Genomic DNA, 23,015 nt, shown 5'->3' on the forward strand with positions numbered 1-23,015 from the left:
AGTGGCCCACCCAATGCAAGACCTCATTAAGTCCCTTGTTCAGCCTTTTCCCACAACCCAGCACCCACCTCCGCAGGAAATAGTTTCCTTCCATCTATCTCAATAAGTCCTGTAATAATCTTTGATTGGACTTTGATTACACCATTCTCTGTTCTTTTAATTAAAACCAGGAAATCACTCTCATACTAAGTATTCTGTATTGGCTTCCTGTATCTTTTAGAATTGATTTTAAAGTTCCCTTACTTGATTTAGAACTCCCAGTGGTCTGGGACTGGAGTACATCACATAATCATTTTCGTTTTATAATCCTGCTCATGTCTTCTTCCACCAGTCTCTTAAATTTAAACGACCTCCTTCAAAAGATAAGTAGCAGGTCAGCTGTTTTGAACTATGCTCCTAAACTGTGGAACTCAATACCTAAAACTATAAAGGACGCAGACTCGGGTGACACTTTTAAATGGCAGCTGAAAACCTATTTATTTAACTTAGCATTTAACTAACATCATTTTGTCTTTTATTTTTAATTTTAAACTTTATCCCATTGTAAAGCACCTTGAACTTTAATGTTGGTATGAAAAGTTTTCTATAAACAAGTTGTTATTATTAATATTATTATTCTATATGCAAGGGGTCACCTGTCATTATGGTATAACTGTTCTATTCCTGGTTCATACTGCTGAATCTCTATCATAGATAGGTGACAATTTCATCTGAGGGTCCTACCTCGCCTGGACAATGATCTGCCAGTTAGGAATATGTTTACCGAGACTCAAGAGATAGCAGATACTGGAATCTGGAGCAGAATAACCTTACAGTGCCTGATTGATGGCCATTCTTCACATCATTTCACATACAATTCACCTCTTGGGGTGACACGGTAGTGCAGTGCTATTGCCGTGTCAGCGACCTGCTTGTCTGTAAGGAGTTTATACTTGCTCCCCTGCCACTGCCTGCAAGGAGTTTGTCTGTTCTCCCTGTGATCACGTGGGTTTACCCCGAGAGCTGTAACTTCCTACCACAATCCAAAGATGTACGGGTCAGTAGGTTAATTGATACATGGGTGCAATTTGGTGTGTGGACTCATTGGGGAGGAAGGACCTGTCACCGTGCTGTATCTTGGAATAAGGTCCTGGAGAGTAACTGGCTGCTGGACCACAGGAGGCATCACGGCTCCCCCATTGCTGCGCCCTGCGCCCAGCTTCTGCCTTCTGCTGCCTGACACAAAAGCGAAACAAAATTCAGTGGGCACCGCGGTAGCATGGCGGTTAGCACAGCCTGTGGCATTGCAGTTCGGGAGTTCAGTTCTGACGCCATCTGTCGGAAGCTTGTATGTTCACCCCATGAACTGTGTGGGTTTCCTCCCACAGTCCAAAGAAGTACCAGTTAATAGGTTAATTGGTCATTGTAAGTTGTCCTGTGTTTAGGCTAGGAATAAATAGGTGGGTTGCTGGGCAGTGTAGGAAGGGTCTATTCCATGTTGTATCTCTAAATGAATGAAGTAACATAATTCTGCAGATGTTGGAAATATGAATTCTAACAGGAAATGCTAGAAATACTCTGCAGGTTAGGTAGCCTCTGTGGTGAGAGAATAATAATTAGATGGCTGAACTTACACCAAATCAATCTATCCATCTGAAATGTTAACTCTGCTTCTCTCTTTTTCCGCAGAGGCTGAAGAAACTACAGTATTTTCTGTTTTATGCCAAACTTGAAAGAAGTGCACAAAGAATAAAATTATTTCACTCATGACACTAAAGGAGGTAAGTCCATCCATCAGATCTATGTAGTTCATAGCAGAATAATCCTGTCAGTTTTGTTTCTATTTCGTTACTTCCTTGTACCCCTGCAACCTATTTTCTTCTACATAGGCTCATAAACTCCCCCTTGATTCCTTGGCTATCTAACTGCACTAAGCTTAATTCACAGTGGTTAATTCACCTAGCAATCCATCATTGGGTTCACCTCCCCATCATTTCCTCTGGTGTCCCTTCTTCCCTTTCTCTCATGGTCCACTCTTCTCTCCGATCACATTCCCTCTTCTTCAGCCCTTTTACCTTTCCCACCTTTCACTTCCCAGCTTTCCCCACCCACCCACCTGCCCCCTCACATGGCCTCACCTATCACCTGCCAGCTTGTGCTCCTTCCCCTGTTTCCACCTTCTTCCCATTTCCTTCTCAGTCCTGATGAAAGGTCTTGGCCAGAAATGTCAATGGTTTATTCCCCTCCGCAGATACTGCCTGACCCGCTGAATCCCTCCAATGTCTTGTGTATTCCACAGGGATGTGGGAGAAAGCTGGAGCATTTGGAAAAACCCCACTACGTCATAGGGAGAATTAACTCAGTCAGGGCCTGACTGAGGTGAGGATTGATCCCAGTTCCCTGGTGTTGTGAAGCAGCAGCACTGACTGTTGTGCCAAGGGGTCTCCAGCAGTTATACTCCTCCCCCTATGCCCTTAACTAAAGCAAACTCAAAGGTCACTGTACTCAGTATAGGCTGGAGATGGCATGGTAGTATAGTGGTTAGCACAACACTTTACAGTACAGGCGACCCAGGTTCAATTCCTGCTGTGGCCTGTAAGGAGTTTGTACGTTCTCCCAGTGATTGAATCAGTTTCCTCCAGTTTCTCCCACAAACTAAAGACCTACTGGTTAATTGCTCATTGAAGATTATCCTGTGATTAGGCTCAAATTAAATGGGGGATTGAGGGTGGTATGGCTTGAAGGACCAGCAGGCCGTGTTCCACGCTGTGTGTCACGATAAAATAAAATTTTTTTTAAAAATAAAAGACTGGAGACGGAAGCCAAGACCTGTTGGCTGACTTTTGTCTTTTTGCACTTGATTTTCACAGGGAAGTTCACATTTCTTCCAACATAGAGTCTGCGATTTATTTATCACACAAGCTTCAAGAGAACAGAAAGGTCTGCATATTTTTTCCCCCAAGAGAAAACGTTTATTGTTAACACAATAGTCTCAACAGCACACTGAATGAAATACAGCACCAGATATAGCCTCACACATACTGTGCATAAAACCTTGTGTATTTACAGTTAACATTTTTATATACTGTATTATTAGTACAATAGTTTCATATGTGCTGATCAACTTTGACCGGATTCTATAAATAAGCTGTAAAAACCCAGACAGAAACTGTTAAGAATATACATGTGTGTTTTTCTAACACTGTTTAATATCAGGCCAAAGTTCAATGTTTGAACATTTACAGGAACTCTAGGCATCGTCTTACCACAGCAGTTCTTCTCAAGTCAGCTTAAGAATCTTGGAGAGCGGAGGAAAAGGTCATAAGGCCCATCAAGCCCATCTCTCTTAGATGGATTAAACTCAACCCACCTTCCCATCATTTGCACTCCACAGAAAATTACTTCACTTCTGAACCCACTAAAACATCAAGGACCCCCACCATCCAGACCATGTACTCTTCTTGTTGCTACCATTGGCAAGGATATCCAGGAACCTAGGGCCCACACCACCAGCTTCAGGCACAGTTATTACCCTGCAACCATCAAGCTCTTTGACCAACGTGGATAACTTCACTCACCCCAACACTGGACTGATTCCACAACCCATGGACTCACTTTCAGTGACTGTACAACACATGTTCTTAGCATTACTGTTTGCACATTAGTCTGTCTTTTGCACATTTGTCAGTCTTTGTTTAGGTAGAGTTTTCAAAAATTCTATTGTATTTCTGTAAATGTCTGCAAGAAATGAATCTCAAGGTAGTGATGTGTGTGATGACATATACGTACTTAGACAGTAAATAAGCCTTGGCTCTCATTTCCAATCACTTCCCTGATTAGTGTTTTGGATGAAAAGATTCCTCCACTTTTTAACATCACACTCCTTTGCCTGAATCAACCATAATTTTCCTCAATCCATCTGAAAAATCTCAATGTTTTGTCCATTGGGAACAAACTCAACTTCAGGCTGAAGTGACCCAGGGTTAAAGAATTGTCCAAGAAGGTACTTGTATTAAATGAAATGTCCTAATGAAGGGTCTCAGACTGAAACATTCTCTTTATTCCTCTCAATAGAAACTGCCTGACCTGCTGAGTTCCTCCAGTACCTTGTGTGTGTTATTGTCCCCAAGAAGATAAGCTTGTTTAACCTAGGTGCATTGGAACCACTTTAGTATATGTGAACAAGAAGTTGATCTACTTCAAGCGGGCAAGAATGAGAAAATACCAACGAGTTAGAACTAATGCTGTATTTAGAAGTGGATTAATTATTCAAACTCATGATATATTGGATAATTGTATTTTGGAAAAGATAATTTTGGAATATTATAAATCAAGCTGTCATTTTTTCAAGATTAACTCAAGGGAGCTATCACAGAGTTTTTCATATAGAAATCAACTTTTTTTTACATATAGTGTCTGGTTAGAGTCTGGAATGCATTTCTATTGATAGTTTAAGAGGCAGATTCAATTGTAGCATCCAGAAAGAAAAGGACGATTATCTAAGAAGAAAGAATTTTCAGGGCAATGGGGAAATGACAGGGAGTGAGAATAGACTTGAGGGGCTGAACGCACTCTTTCTGTGTCATGGCCATTCTCTAGTTCTGTGATATGTGTGAAGAGAGCCAGGCGTAAGAACTTGAAGCTTGGTTCCTTGTGTCTGTTCCAACATTCAGTAAGATGATTGTTGGTCTTTTACATCAGAACTACTTACTGACACTAACACGATATTGCCAGATTCTCTTAATATGTAAAAATCTATCAAACTGTGGGTAAGGTGAGGAGAAAATGCCCAAAAGGACAAATGGTGGTAAAATTCCTTCAATTTTTTATGAAATAAGTGGTTGGTTCAAAACTGGGTTGTTCAGTGGTTTGAATGGACTTGCCATGACTTTGCTATCAAGGTGGTGAATGTCTTCAAGAGTAAGAAGGAGAATGGTATGGCCCAACGTCATTGATTAGCTTAGTGACGTCATTTCATCCGTCCGCCAGAAAAGGAGGAAACCAATGTAATTGTCCCTACAGATCATGGTTAACGCTTTACAGGAAGTGACTGTCAGACAGCGTAATGTGCATAACAAATAAGCTAAGAATAATATTAGTTTATCATGCAACTCATTTATGTCAAACTATCGATGCCCAACTGAGCCTGGACAGCAGCACCACATGAGGGCGGAAGTACATTATCAGGAGTTTTTCCATCGGATACAATGAAACCTATTATCACTTACTTAGAAAGCTAACATTCACTTGGTTCAAAGCAGATGGATTTCATGGTTGCCAGGCAAGCTTACTCAATGAGGAATAAGGCTCTCTGTGTCTAAGAGCTCAACAAGGTCAAGAGGATGTGGGCCAATCTCTCAGAAACAAGCCGTTTGAGACACCCGTCTAAAAGCAGAGCACTTAGCAGATTCGATCATTAATCTGCTGGCATTATAGGCAGTTCAGTGCCCCGTGAATAGGATATTGGGGTTGGGAATCAGCAAAGACTCTTGTGCTTGGTTTCCACCCATTTTACTGTATAATACGTGCATGGGTGGTGAGGATAGACTAAATGGCCAATGAGCCACATTCATTATTTAGGCTCCCAATGTGAAGCTCGACATTTAGCTCCAACTGTCCCCACAAACTGTGAGAAAGCAGAAAAGGAATTTTTTAAATCCCAGAACATATATTAAATTGTGACCATTGATGTAAACCTCGTGATAAAGGATGGAGTGCAATCCAAGCCAGAGTCCACGCTAAAACATGCAGCACAGCGCCGTGCTGTCGATACGATGTCAAGTTCACAAGGAATCTGTTCTTCTTCTTGTGAACACAGCAGACATACTCCGAACGATGCTTCTTATCCCGGCTGGTTTTCTGATGGTCAGGAGCTTGGACTCCTTGATTATGTCCACCAGACTGTGGAAAACCACCAACACGCCATGGTAAGTTTCTGCGGCGGAGATTTCATAGAACTCGCAGTGGGTTGCTAGAGCCAAGAGCCTTCCTTCCTCACTGGAGACCGTCCTGCGGTGACAGAGGTCCCTCTTATTTCCCACAATGACGATGGGAGCTCGGTCTGCGCCAGGATAAGCTTTCATTGACTTGATAAACTGGATCTGTTGCCGGACTATGTTGAAACTGGCTCGGTCACAGATGCTGTAAACCAACACAAAGCCGTCTGCCCATTGGATCTGTTTCTCCTTTCCACTGTTATTATTCAGTCGATCCTTCAAAGGAAACAAAATTCCGTCATTCCAAACTGTTTAACGCTTGGTTTAGAACATAGCACAGTACAGGACATTCAGCCCATGATGCTGTACTATCCCTTTAACATATTCCACAGTCAACCTAACCTTTCCCTTCTACATAGTCCATAGCCCTTTGTTTTTCTTCCATCTACGCACCTATCCAAGAGCCTCTTAAATGTTTCTGCCTCATTTCCAACCAGTTTTTCCTTAAAATACTACTTATGTCACAGCACACTGGAGGAATGGCAGGTTCTCTGTCACGGAGGTCCTGGCACCAACTCAACTCAGAAGCTGCGAGAACATGCTGTGACAGAATGGCTCTGCTAAGGTGCCAAACGAGAGTTCTCTTTAAATAATCACAGAATGTGGGAAACACGTGCCAGTCACAATTTACTTGACAAGATTAAAACAAAAGCATAAGGGCTTAAGATAACGATTAGTAAATACATGTACTCAAGATCACTAAAAACTTAATGTTCTACTGCAAGCTCAGAGCTCATGGGCCACAGTTCCATGGGTACTAGCACTCTCTGTGCATCAGCCAGGTGACTATTCTTAAGTAAGTAAGAAAATTCAATTGTAAGTTATGTACTGAAAGCAAAATAAAGGCTTGGAAAAGCCTATGTGATTGAGAGAGAGAGAGAGAGAGGGAGAGAGGGGGGAGAGGGAGGGGAGAGGGGGAGGGGGGAGAGAGAGAAGTTTTTAAAATTTCCAACAAAAACTGAAACTTGTTTTTTTGAATTTTATGCCAAATACATGTGTTAGAAGTAATTAAAATTTATAATGCTATTAAAAGTTAACTTGCTCTTGAATAAACAGTTTAATTCTAGAGAGTTTAATGAATCTCTGGATGTGTGCTGTACACTGAAAAGTACTTCAGCGCCAAGGTTAACAACAAACTATCTTTATTTATGGAGGAGCAGGGCAAAACTGAAAAGAAGTTCCAGATCTCCATGCTCTGTTGTCTGTGTACGGAATGCAGAAGTTCAGGCAGGGGCTAGAGAAATCTAAAGTTCCACACCACTTGGCTTAGAAACAGCTATTTTCCTACAACCATCAGTTTCTTGAACGGACCTGCACAATCCTAACCCTGCCTCAGCAAAGGAAAACTGTAGACAACCTCATGGGCTTCTCTTTGACTGCGTTTATTTATTGGCACTAATGTCTTGTTTTGCATTGTCTTTTTTCTGTCTAATATAGTTTATGTGCTGTGTGTTACCTGAACTTACATTCGTGTGATGCCGCTGCCAGCAAGCCTTCATTCTATCGGTACCTCACCTTCCCTCTGCATACGACAATAAACTCAACTTAGCGTGGATTGGTTTACTCCTCACTCACACTGAATGTAGATTGCCTCCTTCTTATCCGTGCACAACACGGACCAAATGTATTCTGTTAAATCACCAGGAATTATAAAGATTCTAAAGCTAAGTAAATATTAGAACCAGTTTTAGTAAGAGGACGATGAAGCACTGCTGTCATTTAGAACATTGGAGATATGGCAAATTATATGTGTAACCAAAGTAGCTAGGAACTGGTTAAACTTTTAACAGCACTAAAATGGTGTTAGCTTCCAATATAAAGGTATGACAAATGGAATTTGTATTCAGTCTAGGGCAGGGGTCCCAAACTTTGGGTCCACGGACCCCTCAGTTAATAGTAGGGTCTAAAGGAACGAAAAAGCTGTTTGGGTTAGTAACATTAAAAACTATCCACTTTGGAAGGTTCACTTAATATTGTGACATAACAAGCCCATGATAGAAAACAATTGAGATAGTTAGAATTTTAATCACTTAGAAGTTTTACCTGAGAAAACGGAGAATCCCAAATATTGAAAGCAACCTGTACCCCAGCAACAGTCACGTTGTGATTGTAGACGGATTCTAGTATTCAAATAAACTTCGTATTAAACACAGCCTTTCAACAACAAAGAAAGTATTGTTTGAAACCGGATGAAAGATTTAATGTAAAATGTTTACCTATATCTCCATATTCACCAATGAATCTTCTTGTCAAAAAGCGAACGGTTAAAGCTGCAAACAGAAATACTGTGATTAAAAATTGAACTGAACGAACATGGCATATTGCCTCTGTCGACTGATAGACTTACCAGATTTCCCAACATTATCTGCCCCCAGTACCACAACTTTGGCTTCCATCCTTGACAGAGGTGGTATAGTCGTAGGAGAAAATACTTCACGCTCATTTAGGGAACTTGTCGAACCATTTGCAGCTTTAAGCTTCAGATCAGCCCACATCTCTCCAAGCTGCTGAAATGAGCAGCTGTGAGCAAGAAAGCTGCTGTTTGATATACAAAGAGTGAGGAGGAGGGGAAAAGAGAGAGAGAGAGAGAGAGAGAATTTGAGAGCAGAACCATAGCCCTCTGCTGGCCCCACTAACGCATTAAAGGATCTCACATCACCAGAGCTCAAAAAGGAGGAATGTTTTTCATTGAAAGTTTCAGTTCCATCTTTAAAATCATTTCTGCAGAATGATGTTTGAAGTATTTGCCCAGTGTTGTGACAGTATCGGAATATGGATTTTTCAAGGGAAAAAATTCCATTGAAATATTTTCAATGGTGTATGTTTTTGAAGTTATCTTTAACTCTATACTGACAAAGCCACGAAACATTTCTTATTTTAATCTCTCTGGGACCGACTTGATGGGACTATTTGGGCAACATTCAAACCTCATAGTAATGAATTATAGCAATTTCTCATTTTCAATTATTATTAATAATCTGCTTAAATCATTAAAGAGTGGTAGAATCACAACATTTGTCATGAATTTTTTTGGGGGGCAGCAGTACAGTGCATGGTATGGTAGTGTAGTGGTTAGCACAATGCTTTACAGTACAGGCAGCCCGTGTTCAATTCCCACCGCTGCCTGTGAGGAGTTTGTACATTCTCCCTGTGACCACGTGGGTTTCCTCCGGGTGCTCTGGTTTCCTCCCACAGTCCAAAAATCTACCAGATTGTAGGTTAATTGGTCATTGTAAATTGTCCCATGATTAGGCTTGGATTAAGTCAGGTGTTCCCGGATTGCATGACGAGGGGCCAGAAGGGCCTATTCTGTACTGTATCTCAATAAGTACACAATAAACGTGGAAACACGCCATTTGGTACAGCGTATCCATACCATTTGCATTAATCCCATTTTACAACACTTAGCCCCCTCTGATATGGGGACAGAGATTACCCTGTCTTTAACCCTCACCAGTTTATGGTGGCATCAGCTAGTCTCGTGAGACCATGGATCTGTGCCTGGAATGGTTTCCAGGGCGTAGGCCTGGGCAAGGTTGTATGGAAGACCAGCAGTTGCCCATGCAACAAGTCTCCCCTCTCCATGACACCGATGTTGTCCAAGGGAAGGGCAAGGGTCGATACAGCTTGGCACCAGTGTCGTCACAGGAGTTGACAGAACAAGGTTGAAGGCAACGCCGGACTGTCTTAGGGACTCCAGCTCCAGATTTATCCTTAGGGTTTACTCCCGAAGCCTTTCCCATGAGTGGGTACGGCCGCAAGGCAGCGAAGGTTTGAAATCAGAATTTTCCCTCTCTTAGATGGACTGCCTTCCCAGGCTGATGAGCTCCATCTACCCGAAGCACTGGTTTTAAGGCGCCAGGACCTGCCTTTGCCCCTTCTCCTGTCAGTAGAAACAGTTCCGCTGGGCTTAGAGGCTAAGCCACACAAAAAGGCCAGGAGTTGGACTTGGTTGTCAGAGGCTATTTGAGGTGCATGCCGTGAGGAGCATTTTTAGGTTTATATACCAATATCACCAATTTATATATCTCAGAAAACAGACCTTTTCCAGTCTCCCCTCATAATTAAAACACTCCAGCACAGTCAACGTCTTGGTGAATCTCCTCTTCACACTCTCTAGTGCTACCATTTCATTCCCATAGCATCATGACCTGGACTGTGCAGAACAACGTTTCATAAAGTTTGGAGACAATCTCTCTGCTCCTGTACTGAAAGCCTCAACTAATAAAAGCCAATATCTTGTACCTTCTTAACCACATTGTCTAAAGTACTGTACAAAATTCTAAGGCACATGTATCTAGGGTACCTAAGACTTTTGTACAGTACTGTAGTAATTTTATGCATTGCACTGTTTTGCTGCCACAAAAAAAATCATGACATACTGTATGTGAGTGATGATAAACCTGATTCTGATATGAGTCTCTATTGTGGATTGAGAGTGGGAAAGGGGCAGGGAGAGGGGAATCATGGTTCAGAAAGGGGGAAGAGGGAGAGGAGAGAGTGGGAAGTACCAGAGGGGCATTCATTAACGGTCAATAAACCATATTTTTTGGAATCAAATAACCTTGCCTGGTGTCTCAGGGCGGGGTGTGTCTGAATCTACACCATCCCCAGCCTCTGGAACTCCTTCTGTGCCACGTGTCCCACACCCCTCCCGTGGCACTCCACCCTCTCCATTCCCAACATCCTTCACTACTGCCAGATTAACGAACTCGCTCTCCACTCCACATTGATAAATACAGTACTGTGCTAAAGTCTTAGGCACCCTCGCTATATATACAAGTTTGTGCCTAAGACTTTTGCACAGTACTGTAGCCATGTTGCCATCCTCAAGGATCTTTAGACTTGCACACCAAGGTCCGTTCTTTCCTCCATATTCCCTAGGACCTTACCAATCACGGTGTATGTCCATCCATCATTGATGACCCTCACTATCCAGATATGCCCTCTTCTCATTACTCCTTCAAGGAGGAGGTAAGCAGCCTAAAGACTGCCACTCAATAATTCAGGAACAGCTTCTTCCCCTCTGTCATCAGATTGGACATGATCTCATTCTTTCTGTTTTGTGCATTTTATTTCTTTTATTATTTATAGTATGTTTATGTCTTTGAACCATACTGCTGCCACCGAGCAACAAACGTCAAATCATATAAGACACTGATAATAAACCTGATTCTGATTCAAAATAGTTCACCTCACATTTATTGGGATTAACTTTTAACGGCCTTTTCTCAGCCCATTTCACTGACATAGTATCATGCTGTAGGCTAAGATTACCTCCACACAATCAATAACTCCACCAATATCCGTGTCATCTGTAAATTTAGTGATTATACCTCTCACATCCAGATCCAAATCATTCACTTATGTTGTAAATAGTCCCAACACTGATCTCTGTGGAAGATCACTAGCTGCAGGCTTCAAATCGCAAAGGCATCCTTCAATTATGACTCTCTGACCTCCATTTTAAGCCAAGTTTGGATCCAATTTTAATATGCTCTGTATTCCATGGGCCTGAAGCTTTTGGAGCAGTGTCCCACGTGGGATCTTGTTAAAAACTGAAATTCATGTAAACCACATTTTCTGCATTGCCCTAATTTAAAAAAGATCTTTGTTTACTGTTGGGGATTTGTGAATTCTAGGGTGTCAGTCCTCATTCACAGTGAGCCAGATTACTGACTCGTTCCAACTTCTGAGGTCTCTGGCCTTCCTCCAGACCAGGCCTGGAGTTTGAGAAGTTCCAGACCTCAGGGTCCACAGCGAGTCCTGCCAAACAAGCTAGTCAGGATGGTATGTTATTTGTATAGTGCCAAAGTCCATGTTCTATAGTTCTATATAGGTGTATATACTGTAATTGTGGAAAGGACATGTCAATATTGCTGATGTCATACCAGATGCTACCACCCTGTCATAACATCAAAAATGGAGATGTTGGCTGATGATTGTCCTTTATTCAGTTTCACTGACCGGTGCGAGGAAGTAACCTTATCCTTCTAACATTTGGAGTTAGAGAATTTGTACAGCACAGAAACAGGCCCTTTGAACCACAATATCTCCACTGATTCTTAAACAATTCATCTACATTAGAACTTCGATGTTTTGCCAGATTCTACATGTCATCTGAGACTCTGATAAAGTTCGACAGTGGAGAGTATCCTGGCTGGTTGCATCACGACCTGGTATGCAAATCAATGCCCAAGAATGGAAATTCCTGCAAAAAGCATCGGGTATTGTCCAGTCCGTCTCAGGAAATGACCTCCCAGACACTGACCACATCTACAAGGAGTGCTGCCAGCATTCATCTACAAGAACCCCCAACCATCCAGGCCATGCTCTCACCACGCTATTAACAGGATCCTTAGGACTTACACCACCATCATGTATTACCCTTCGACATCAGACTTCTGCTCCAACCTAGATAATTTCACTTACTTCAGCACTGATATGATTCCACACCCTATGGACTCATTTTCAAGGAGTCTACAACTCTTGTTCTCAGTGTTATTTACTTACTAATCATTTTTAAATTTTTTGTATTAACACAGTTTGTCTTCTTTTGAACATTGGTTGCTTGTCAGTTGTTGAGTGTAGTTTTTCATTGATTCTACTGTGAATGCCTGCAAGAAAATTACTCTCAGTGTAGTATATGGTGACATATACATATGTTGATAATAAATTAACCGTGAACTTTGAACTTTGGCATGAGTCTAGTTTGCCTTCATTAACTCATATCCTATACTGCCTTGACTATTTAAGTGTCTGTCAAACATAGCTGCAAGAACATACAAGAGGCCGGATACCTGCGGTGAATGAATCAGGTCTCGACACCCTGAAACATTTGTATCATCTACTGGATATTGGTGACGGTGTGCAGCTATGTCTCCACCAAAAGGGGTGTAAGGTGCTCCTTCCCTCCGCTAGCCTGCTGGCCACTCTTGGGCCAGGTGTAGCACCTGCTCAGTCCCCTGATCATGGCCATGTGAAGCCATGGGAGCAGGTGGTGGATGGTCGTACGAGCAGCTGGTGCATATCACAAGTCCTGGTTGTGCGACCACTGATGCCAGGCAGACAGTCTTGAAGAGTATTGATAATGGCCGGGGTGACCCGTCTTGTAAAGACACTGCCCAGAAGGAGGCCATGGCAAACCACTTCTGTAGAAAAATTTGCCAAGAACAATTATGCTCATGGAAAGACCATGATTGCTGATGTCGTAAATGCCACACGCAACAAACAAACAAACCAGAAATTGCAGGGACACAATAGTTTAACACTGCTGTTTTGATTGATGATTCCATTAGAAAATACTCCACTGTGTTCCATGAGTTCAGCTAGCGCATTATGTATAATATTATGTATTTGTATTATGCAATGTATTATATATTTGGATTGGCTTATTATTGCCATGCACAAAGAAACATTGAAAAGCTAGTCATGCACGCTTTTCATACAGATCAAATCATTGCAAAGTGGATTGAGCTAGATTATGGTAAACCAAATGTTATGTAACAAACACTTGAGATGAAACATTCAAGGATCTGAAGGGTTTGAAAAGAGGGAATGTTATGTTTTGTAACTTCAAACCATTAAACTAATTCAAAGGAAAATACTGGAGGCCAAAATGTGAGTCTAACTTTGTGTTTACTTTAAGCATGCTGTGCACATTCCAGGTGGTGTTGTCATGACGTATTCAATTCACATACTTTTATATATAGCCTGTAATTAATTATATAAATGAACAAGAGTGCTTACTCAACTAATATATATATACAACATTTACAATATTACTGAAATATTAAATACTCAACACGGGAAATACCGTACACTCAGAGTTGTGGAGCACAGAAATGAACCCTTCTGTCTATCATATCCCTGCTAGCCTTTTTGTTAATCTTCACCAATCCCATTTGCCTGCATTTGGTTTGTACCCTTCCTCACTCATTCAAGCGCCTGTCGAAATGTCTCTTAAACATTGTGACTGTATCTGTCTCTATCACCTTCTCTGGTGGTGGGTTCCAGACATCAACATACTCTGTATATAATAAATAACAACTTACATCTCAGCTCCACCTTAAAGCTCTTCCTCTACAAATGAGAATGATTCCCTCTTGCTTTTCATACCAGTACCATGGGAAAAAAAATCTGATTATCAACTTTCTATCAGGTCAGTCCCCAGCTTCCATAACTGCAAAGAAAAGAAGTGGAGCCTAAGTAATCTCTGATTAAAGACTCTCATTACCTGAAAGATGCTCTCCTCACATTAGCACCATCAGGGAGCAGGTGTAGGAGCCTGAAGACTGATGTGGCGACCCATTTCCTGGCGCATCCGAACCGACTCACAATTAGATAGCCTACGGGGGTTTGTGAGCACAGAACCTTGGAGCCTCTGCGCCATGGGGGGCCGGTTGAGGGAGGCTTAAAAGTGAGGCTGAAGATTTCGAATAAAGTTTTTTTCTTCGACTACAGTTACCGACTCCGTGTCGTAATTTTAGCGCTGCGTGTAGCACACCGCTACAATTGGTGACCCCGACGGTCCAAACGATTTTTGGACCAGAAATGACCGACGCCGCCTCTGTTCATGCGGTTTCGTTGAAACTGCCGGGTTTCTGGACACAGCGCCCGGACCTATGGTTCCAGCAAGCCGAAGCCCAATTCCACGTTCGCCAGATCACCTCAGAAGACACCCGCAAACAGGCCAAAACGTGCATGCACTGCCAGACCGCCAAGGTGCAGAGGCACACCAAAGCCCCACCGCAGCACTTCCATCCCGCCCACCGGCGTTTCGACCACATTCATGTGGATATTGTGGGCCCCATGCCAGTGTTGAGCGGAGCGCAGCACCTCCTGACTATCGTGGACCAGTTCACAAGATGGCCAGAGGCGGTCCCGCTCACCGACACCACCTCCGAATCTTGCGCCCGAGCCCTGATCACCACCTGGATATCTCGCTTTGGTGTACCGGCCCACATTACCTCCGACAGAGGCGCCCAGTTCACCTCCAGCCTGTGGTCAGCTATGGCCAGCCTTTTGGGGACTCAGCTGCACCACACCACTGCCTACCACCCACAGTCGAACGGGCTAGTGGAGCGTTTCCACCGTCACCTGAAGTTGGCCCTCATGGCCCGCCTGCGAGGAGCCAACTGGGCGGACGAGCTTCCCTGGGTCCTACTCGGCATCCGCACAGCGCCCAAGGACGTCTCGTCGGCCGAGTTGGTATACGGCGCGCCCCTGGTCGTCCCCGGGGAGTTCCTACCAGCCCCACGGGGGCAAGAGGAAAATCCCGCAGCAGTCCTGGGCAGACTACGCGAGCTCGGTAACCTGGCCGCCATACCCACTTCACAGCACGGGCGGCACCTGACCTGCATACCCAAAGACCTACAGAACTGTAAGTTTGTGTTTGTACGAAGGGGCGGGCATCGGCCACCACTGCAGCGGCCATACGAGGGGCCGTTTATGGTGCTCCGGAACAACGGGTCCACGTTCGTGCTGGACGTTGAGGGGAAAGAGGAGGTTTCAACGGTGGACCGCCTCAAACCGGCCCATGTGGACCTGGCGCAACCGGCCGAGTTTCCGGCGCCTCGGCGCAGAGGCCGACCTCCCAAGCAGGTTCTAGCCCAGACTGTGGACATTGGGGGGTGTATCGCCGGTTCTGGGGGGGGGGGTTATGTGGCGACCCATTTCCTGGCGCATCCGAACCGACTCACAATTAGATAGCCTACGGGGGTTTGCGAGCACAGAACTTTGGAGCCTCTGCACCATGGGGGGCCGGTTGAGGGAGGCTTAAAAGTGAGGCTGAAGTTTTTGAATAAAGTTTTTTTCTTCGACTGCAGTTACCGACTCCGTGTCGTAATTTTAGCGCTGCGTGTAGCACACCGCTACACTGACACGTATTATTTCAAGAACAACTTCTTTCTCTCTCCCATCAAAGTCCATGAACCCATGAAAACTTCCCCATTGTACTTCTTCTGAACCATTTATTTATTTTGTACCTTTTATGAATTTCTATGTCTTTCACTTAACTGCTGCTGCAAGACAAAACATTTCATGCTATTGCATATATTATTGGAGTATAACAGTTGTATTGTTTGCTGTGTAACCAAAACTATGTATTCTGAGTCTGCTATTTGCTATGCACGTATCCAATTGAATGTAGAAGACAATGGTGTGTTAATGAGAGGTAGGGAAGAGATGTAGATTAGAACATGAATAAGTCAATGGGTAGAAACAATAGTGGCAGATGTACTTGTGATATGCACCTATAGACCGATTGGATATGCTAATGTAACTAAACCAGGAGATTGCTATAAAAATGCTATGTACAAAGATCGGTGGGCAATCAGCGACTAGCTCACTGACTGTCTCAGCTTTGATTTGCAAATTAAAGTTTAAACTCTTCTTGAAAAATCTTCTGCGTCTCCTGGTCGGGGGCATGAGAAACCACGACAAAATTGGCGACCGCGGCAGGACTGGAAAGAGGCCCGCAGAAAGGAAACAGCAGATTGGGGATGCTTCCCAGTCCTCTAGGGACCCCCACAAGGCTAACAGAATTAAGGGTGCATCCAAACAAAAGGTAAGCGCTTTTTGCGACAATTTGGACTAAGAATTCTGTTGGTTTTGGGGAGGTCTTGGAGTCTCAGAAGTGTGGAACCACTGCCGAAGGGTCTCTCCGGTCCAAAGAATCTGGCAGAATTGGGGGTTAACAGGAGGCTCAGAGGATTGATCAAGAACACTGCAGTGAGGGTAAGTACAAATAAGTTAATAAGAAGTTAAGTTAAGAATAAATTCCACGTGGTGTTGGTAAGTCCCTGTGGATACCGCTTCATATGAAACGAAGGTCTGAACGGGCAGGGAAAGAAAAATAGAGAAAATCCTTGTGGATACCGCCTTAAGAGATAAGTGTCTGAATAGACGAGGTGCAAAGAGAAAGTTCTGTGGATACCACTCTGAATAGAGGTCTGTACAGGCAGAACAGAATAAGAAACAAGGACAGTCCAATATATAGTTTAAAGCGCTGGTAGATAGGCGATAGACTAGGCGTAGAATTAGAGTAAATAATATTATCCAGTAAACGAACTGTGAATCTCTGAAATACCTTAAAAAGAGAGAACAACTTGACAGGTAAATGAACGGCAGTGGAGATTCTGAGCAAAAAAATCCCGGTAAATAAATATGAGATCACAAAAACTTCAGAAAAATGGGAAAAAAGAACCAAAAACCTGGTCACAAAATGGCCAAGAGAAGGAACGTTTGATGTAAGCTTGTGCGAAGAAATGGGGGCATTAATTAAAAATTACAAACCAAAAGATAAATCTAAGAAAAGAGCCAAAAAAGAGAACAAGAAATGAAAGTGCTAAAACTCTTCAGAACGGAGGGAGAAAGGCTGAGGAGGACAGGTAGAATATTGATTACAAACGAGGAAGACACTAAGGTGCTGGAGAAACAGCCTGTTAGAGAGAGAGGAAGGTACAGTGAGAAGCTGGCTTCAGCTCCGTACCCGGATGTGAAAGAATAACCCCCTCCCTATAATGAGGAAGGAACCCCTAAGCAGTGCCCCCTGCTGACGGGGACAGTAAACATGCAGGGAGAAGTACAAGTTTGGGATAATGAGGAGGAAAAAAGACAATACGAGAAGGAAAAAGCGGCGATATGGAAGGAGATACAGGCAGAAAGGATAAAGGTGGAACAGGCAAAGAGAGAAATGAAAGAAGAGATTGAATGGATGAAATACTTGAGAGAGGGAAAGGAGTATGAGGAGTATCCGTTATACCATAGAAATGAACAGACTAGAAAAGAACGTGGCTCATCAGGGCAGGAAGAGATGAAGCATTCAAGAGGGAGTGGAAAAAGATAGGAGATGAGAGTCTTGGAGAAACACAAGAGAGAAGGGAATCAAGCATGAGTAAGGATCATGAGGAGTCCCTGCCACAGATGTACAGACACGGACAGGAAGAAAGAGAAGGTGACTCATTGGAGGGGCAAGAGTTAAGTGGAGAGAGAGAGGATGCAAGAATTTGTGGAGAAGAGGTAGGAGGCAGAAGCCTAGAAGAGCAGAAGGAGGTCGTAGGGAAGCGACTAGTGGAAGTAGAGAGAGAGCTAGATAAGTTACTGAGAGGGGATTGCCAGAGGAGATGCGAAAAATACTCCAGGGGCCATCCAAGTATTGAATCAAGACAGAAAGGAAGGACTCTACAGGGTGACCGAGGGAAGAAGAGGACCCGGGAGAAATTTGTGTGGGAGGCAGTAAAGACATACCCTGAGACAGATGGGGAGTCAAACGAGGAGGAGAGCCAGGGCAGGTGGGAAGAAGGAGGAAGAATGTTGCCATTGTTAGTTAAAGGATCAGGACAAGTGCAGTATATCCCTTGGGGATCCCAGGACCTAGAAGAGCTGAAAAACACTCTGTCCAATCTACATGAAGGAGCAGGGAAATGGATTAGAGCCTTTGAAGAAGAAACGATGGGACGATTATTGGCTATGGGAGATTTGAAGGCACTATTGATAAGGTTGATGGGAACCTCCAAATTTAACGAACTAATGGAAATGGCTGGCATAGTAAACTCGAACGACCCGAGAACTGATGGAGACGGATTTGACAGAGTGAGGCAGAGGGTATGGCAGGCCCTCAGAAAGCTTTATCCACCCAAAGTGGACCCCAAAGCCTTAAAGGGGGATCCACTGGGAGACACTGAAAACCCAGCAGCCTACGTAGAAAACCAGTTGAAAAGGTGGAGACTGGAGACTGAGCAAGAGGTGGAAAATAGCTTATTTATCACCACACTGTTCCGACATAGCATTTTGGATGCAATGCCTCCGCAAGTAAAATCCAAACTGGAGGAAGTGGTTGGGCTGACGTCAATGACCCCACAAGAATTTAGAGACCATGTAGTCCATGCGGTTGAGTAATACCGGAAAGACAAATGAAGGTTGGCTGAGCAGCAAGAAGAGGTGCAAAGAAAGTTAATACAAATGCAGCTCGAAGAACTCAAAAAGAAAGAAAAAGAGAAAAGCAAAAAGATGCTGCCAGCAACCACCGGTCCGAGTACAGCCATCGAACTGGATGAAGCAGGTAGGTCGTATTAATAATAATGTTGTTAAAATGTATGTTCTCCCTAAACTTTTATATTTATTTCAATCAATCCCAATTTTTATTCCTAAATCTTTTCTTGATTCCTTAGACTCTATTATTTTGTCATATCTGTGGAAGAATAAGCGCTCTAGAATTAATTAAGTTTATCTCCAAAAATCTATAAAAGAGGGTGGCATGGCTTTACCTAACTTTCGTTTATATTATTGGGCAGCCAATATACGTTGTGCTACCTTTTGGTCTTTTTTCCATGGCCAACCCGAGTGCCCTAATTGGGTGGCAATGGAGTTGAGTTCCACTAAAGATTTATCTATTTCTGCACTTCTCGGCTCTGTACTCCCTAGTAATTTGTCCAGATTAATTGTTAATCCTCTTGTTAGACACACTTTAGGAAATTTTATGGTTTCCATGGTTTTTCCTTTTCTAGCCCTATCTTACATAATCACCTTTTTTTACCTACTACGTATGATTCAGCATTCCATGATTGGTATAGGAAGGGCATTAGCCATTTTGAAGATCTTTTTATTGATAATCGCTTCGCATCTTTTCAACAGCTCTCTGCTAAATTCAATCTGCCCAATGCTCATTTTTTTAGAAATCTCCAAATTAGACACTTTATTAATCCTTTAATTCCTAACTTCCCTGAAATGCCTGAGAAAAATGTTATGGATTTCTTTCTTTCTATTAATCCACTAGGTAAAGGTTTAATATCATTTATTCGTGATAAATTAGCATCCTTACGACGTGCCCCTGTGGATAAAATTAGAATGGCTTGGGAGCATGATTTAAATACCTCCTTATCTGATGAGACTTGGGACTCGATTCTCAAATCAGTTAATTCAACCTCTCTTTGTGCTCGCCATTGCCTTTTACAGTTTAAGATTGTTCATAGAGCCCATATGTCTAAATCTAAACTATCTCGATTTTACCCTAATATTAGTCCTCTTTGTGATAAATGCAAAAGGGGCAAGGACTCTCTCATTCATATGTACTGGTTTTGTCCTAGCTTGGAGAAATTTTGGAAAGATGTCTTCATAACGTTATCTTATATTCTGAATCACCACCTAGAACCTAACCCTTTAATTGCTTTGTTCAGTTTTTTGGGTTCGACTGGGTTCGATTTACGTTTGAGTTCGACTAAGTGTTGAATATTATCTTTTGCCTCTCTCCTGGCTAGACGTTTAATCCTCCTTAGATGGAGAGATGTTGCCCCGCCCACGCATGCTCAGTGGCTTAACGATATTATGTCCTGCTTAGACCTTGAAAAAATTCATTATTCAGTTCTTAATTCGGATATAAAGTTCCATAAGGTCTGGGGACCTTTTATTGAGTACTTTCATAACCTTCCTCTTAACTAAGGTTTTTTTTTCAGTCCCTTGCTTTCAGATCTTTTTTTGGTAGTAGGCATTATTATCTTCTGTTTTTAAGTGTATTTACAGTTTTGGGGGTTTGAATGTCCTGATTTATATTCTCTATATTGTGTTGTGGTTGGTCTGGAGTTCTTTTTTTGTTGCGGGGCTTGGGGAGGATACTAATTTTACATGTCTTCAATTTGGGTGCTTTCTCAATTATCTTTTTTTGTATTATATTATTATTGTATGTTTATTCTTGCACTGTATTAATGTTCTTCATTTTGATCTGGATTTTTTTTATCTGTAGCGATGTAGAAAATGTATAAAAAAACTAATAAAAAAAAAGAACTGGATGAAGCACCGCTATGGCTTTTGACTAATGTTCCACCAGATGCAAGTTACTTTTCAGTGATTGATTTGTGTTCGGCTTTCTTCAGCATTCCTCTAGCCGACCAGTGTCAGTATCTGTTTGCATTTACTTACAGAGGTGCTCAGTATACCTATACCAGAATGCCGCAAGGGTTTAAACATTCACCACATGTTTTTAATCAGGTGTTGAAGGCAAACCTATAGGGCATACCATTGGAAAGTACATTGTTACAGTATGTGGATGACCTGTTGATTTGCTCCCACAGCAAGGAACAGTATGAGCAGGACACTATAACTCTGTTAGAGAAGCTGGCGCACGGAGCACATAAAGTATCCAAAAAGAAACTGCAATTTTGCATGCAGCAAGTGGAGTACTTAGGCAGGGTAATATCCAAGGGAGTGAAGGCGATAGCACCAGATCAGATTGAGGCAATAACTAAGGCCCCAAAACCCCAGACTGTAGGGCAGATGATGGCATTTTTGGGAATGGCAGGGTACAGCTCAGATTGGATAGGAGAATATGCTGAGATTGTGGCACCTTTGAGAAAGATAATGAAAGAAACAGGACATACAAATTTGAAGAACGGCTTACAGTGGAATGAAGAGGTGGAGATTGCTTTCAATACTATTAGGCAGGAATTGCAGTCAGCACCAGCATTAGCTTTGCCTGACTATGAGAAGGTTTTTCATTTGTATGTATCCACCCCACAGGAGGGTTATGTCACAGCGGTTCTAACACAGGAGACAGGCACAGGAAAAGCAAAGCAGCCGATAGCATACTACAGTACGAGACTAGATGAGGTGGCTCAGGGGTATCCACCCTGTTATCAGGGATTGGCGGCACTGTACTAATGCATATGAAAAGGCATCATCTGTAACCCTGGGCTATCCTGTGACTCTGTACACACACCACAAAGTAGCAGAATTGCAGGAAAGAGGGAAATTTGTGCTGACGCCAGCCAGGATATCAGATGCTATTGACATTTCCAGACATAACTATACAGAGATGCACTACCAGTAATATAGCTGATTTTGTCCCTTTGGGCTATGAAGGAGAACCCCATGATTGTGTAGGGAAGACGATGGCATTTGCCAAATTGAGAGCAGATTTACTGTCAGAACCACTAGAGGATGCAGAGAAAAAGGTTCTGTTCGTAGATGGCTCTTGTTATAGGGATTATGATGGAAATCATGCAGGGTTCTCAGTAGTGCAGCAGGATCAGTCGAGATATAAGATTATTGGGATGGAGTCCTGTCCCCAAACGAGTTCTGCCCAACTAGCGAAAATCAAAACCCTGACGGCTGCGCGTGAAATGATGGAAGGTGAGAAAGTAGACATCTATACTGATTCGGTATATGCTCCTGGAGTATGCCATTTGTTCGGGGCAGTGTGGAAACACAGAGGTTTTAATAAAAGGAGTGGAGATCCCATACAACATTGTCAGCAAATTCTAGACTTAATAAAAGCCATAATTAAATCTAAAGCATTGGCTATAGTAAAATGCCAGGCACATAAAAAAAAATGATGTAATAACAAAGGGAAATCAAGCTGCGGACGAGGCAGCCAGAAAAGCATCTGGATGTACCTCAGCTGTCATTGCCCCCCAGGTAAGCCTAACTCCAGAAACTGAGGTAGAGGACCTAATTGAAATACAAGATAAGGCAACTTTAGCAGAACAGACAATGTGGAGATGAAGGGGGGCCAAGCAGAACCTGGAAGGCTATTAAATGTCATTGTCAGTGATTGGGCTCTCTCTTGTCAGGGGTGTCATCTACTGTCATGTGTATGCTTGTCAGGCAGCTGATCCACTACTCCCACTACACTGACTGGCCCAATCTCAAGCAATAATGAGGTGGCCTACAGGGAAGAAGTCATCTCCCTGACACAGTGGTGTCAAGAAAACAACTTCTCCCTCGATGTCACAAACACAAAGGAGCTGGTTGTGGATTACAGGAGGAATGGAGACGGGTTAACCCCTATTGACATCACTGGATCTGCAGTTGGGAGGATAAACAGCTTGGCCCGTGCAGCAGGTTCCCCCTCTCAACGTCACTGATGTAGTCCAAGGGAAGGGAAAGCGGTGATACAGCTCGGTACCAGTGTCATCGCAGAGGCTGCCAGAGTGAAGTTGTAAACAACATCCAACTGCCTTAGGGCCCTGGCTCTGGATTTCTTCCTTGAGGTTTACTCCCAAAGCTTTTCCCATGGGTGGGTATGGCCGCAAGGCAGTGGAGGCT

The 23,015-nt window shown here is 43.0% G+C and overlaps 1 protein-coding gene across 1 annotated transcript; it reads right to left on the bottom strand.

Moving 5' to 3' along the window:
• Positions 1-2,920: 2,920 nt before the first annotated feature.
• si:dkeyp-59c12.1 (Ras-related and estrogen-regulated growth inhibitor-like protein) lies at positions 2,921-8,521 on the bottom strand. Its single transcript, XM_059952916.1, has 4 exons — positions 8,323-8,521; positions 8,192-8,245; positions 8,019-8,095; positions 2,921-6,191 (listed from the first exon to the last, which is right to left on the bottom strand). The coding sequence occupies exons 1-4, from the start codon at positions 8,468-8,470 to the stop codon at positions 5,763-5,765; spliced, it is 708 nt and encodes a 235-aa protein (XP_059808899.1). The 5' UTR covers positions 8,471-8,521; the 3' UTR covers positions 2,921-5,762.
• Positions 8,522-23,015: the final 14,494 nt, after the last annotated feature.

Source organism: Hypanus sabinus, chromosome 28 (assembly GCF_030144855.1).
Source record: "Hypanus sabinus isolate sHypSab1 chromosome 28, sHypSab1.hap1, whole genome shotgun sequence".
NCBI classification, from domain to species: domain Eukaryota; kingdom Metazoa; phylum Chordata; class Chondrichthyes; order Myliobatiformes; family Dasyatidae; genus Hypanus; species Hypanus sabinus.

Bases quoted from the DNA above. Each gene is read 5' to 3' on its own strand.
- si:dkeyp-59c12.1 (XM_059952916.1), bottom strand. From the start codon at position 8,470: ATGTGGGCTGATCTGAAGCTTAAAGCTGCAAATGGTTCGACAAGTTCC. The intron at 8,246-8,322 runs GTAAGTCTATCA...TTCTGTTTGCAG, and splicing joins AGATAATGTTGGGAAATCTG to CTTTAACCGTTCGCTTTTTG. The intron at 6,192-8,018 runs GTAAAACTTCTA...TTTCCTTTGAAG, and splicing joins GGGATTCTCCGTTTTCTCAG to GATCGACTGAATAATAACAG.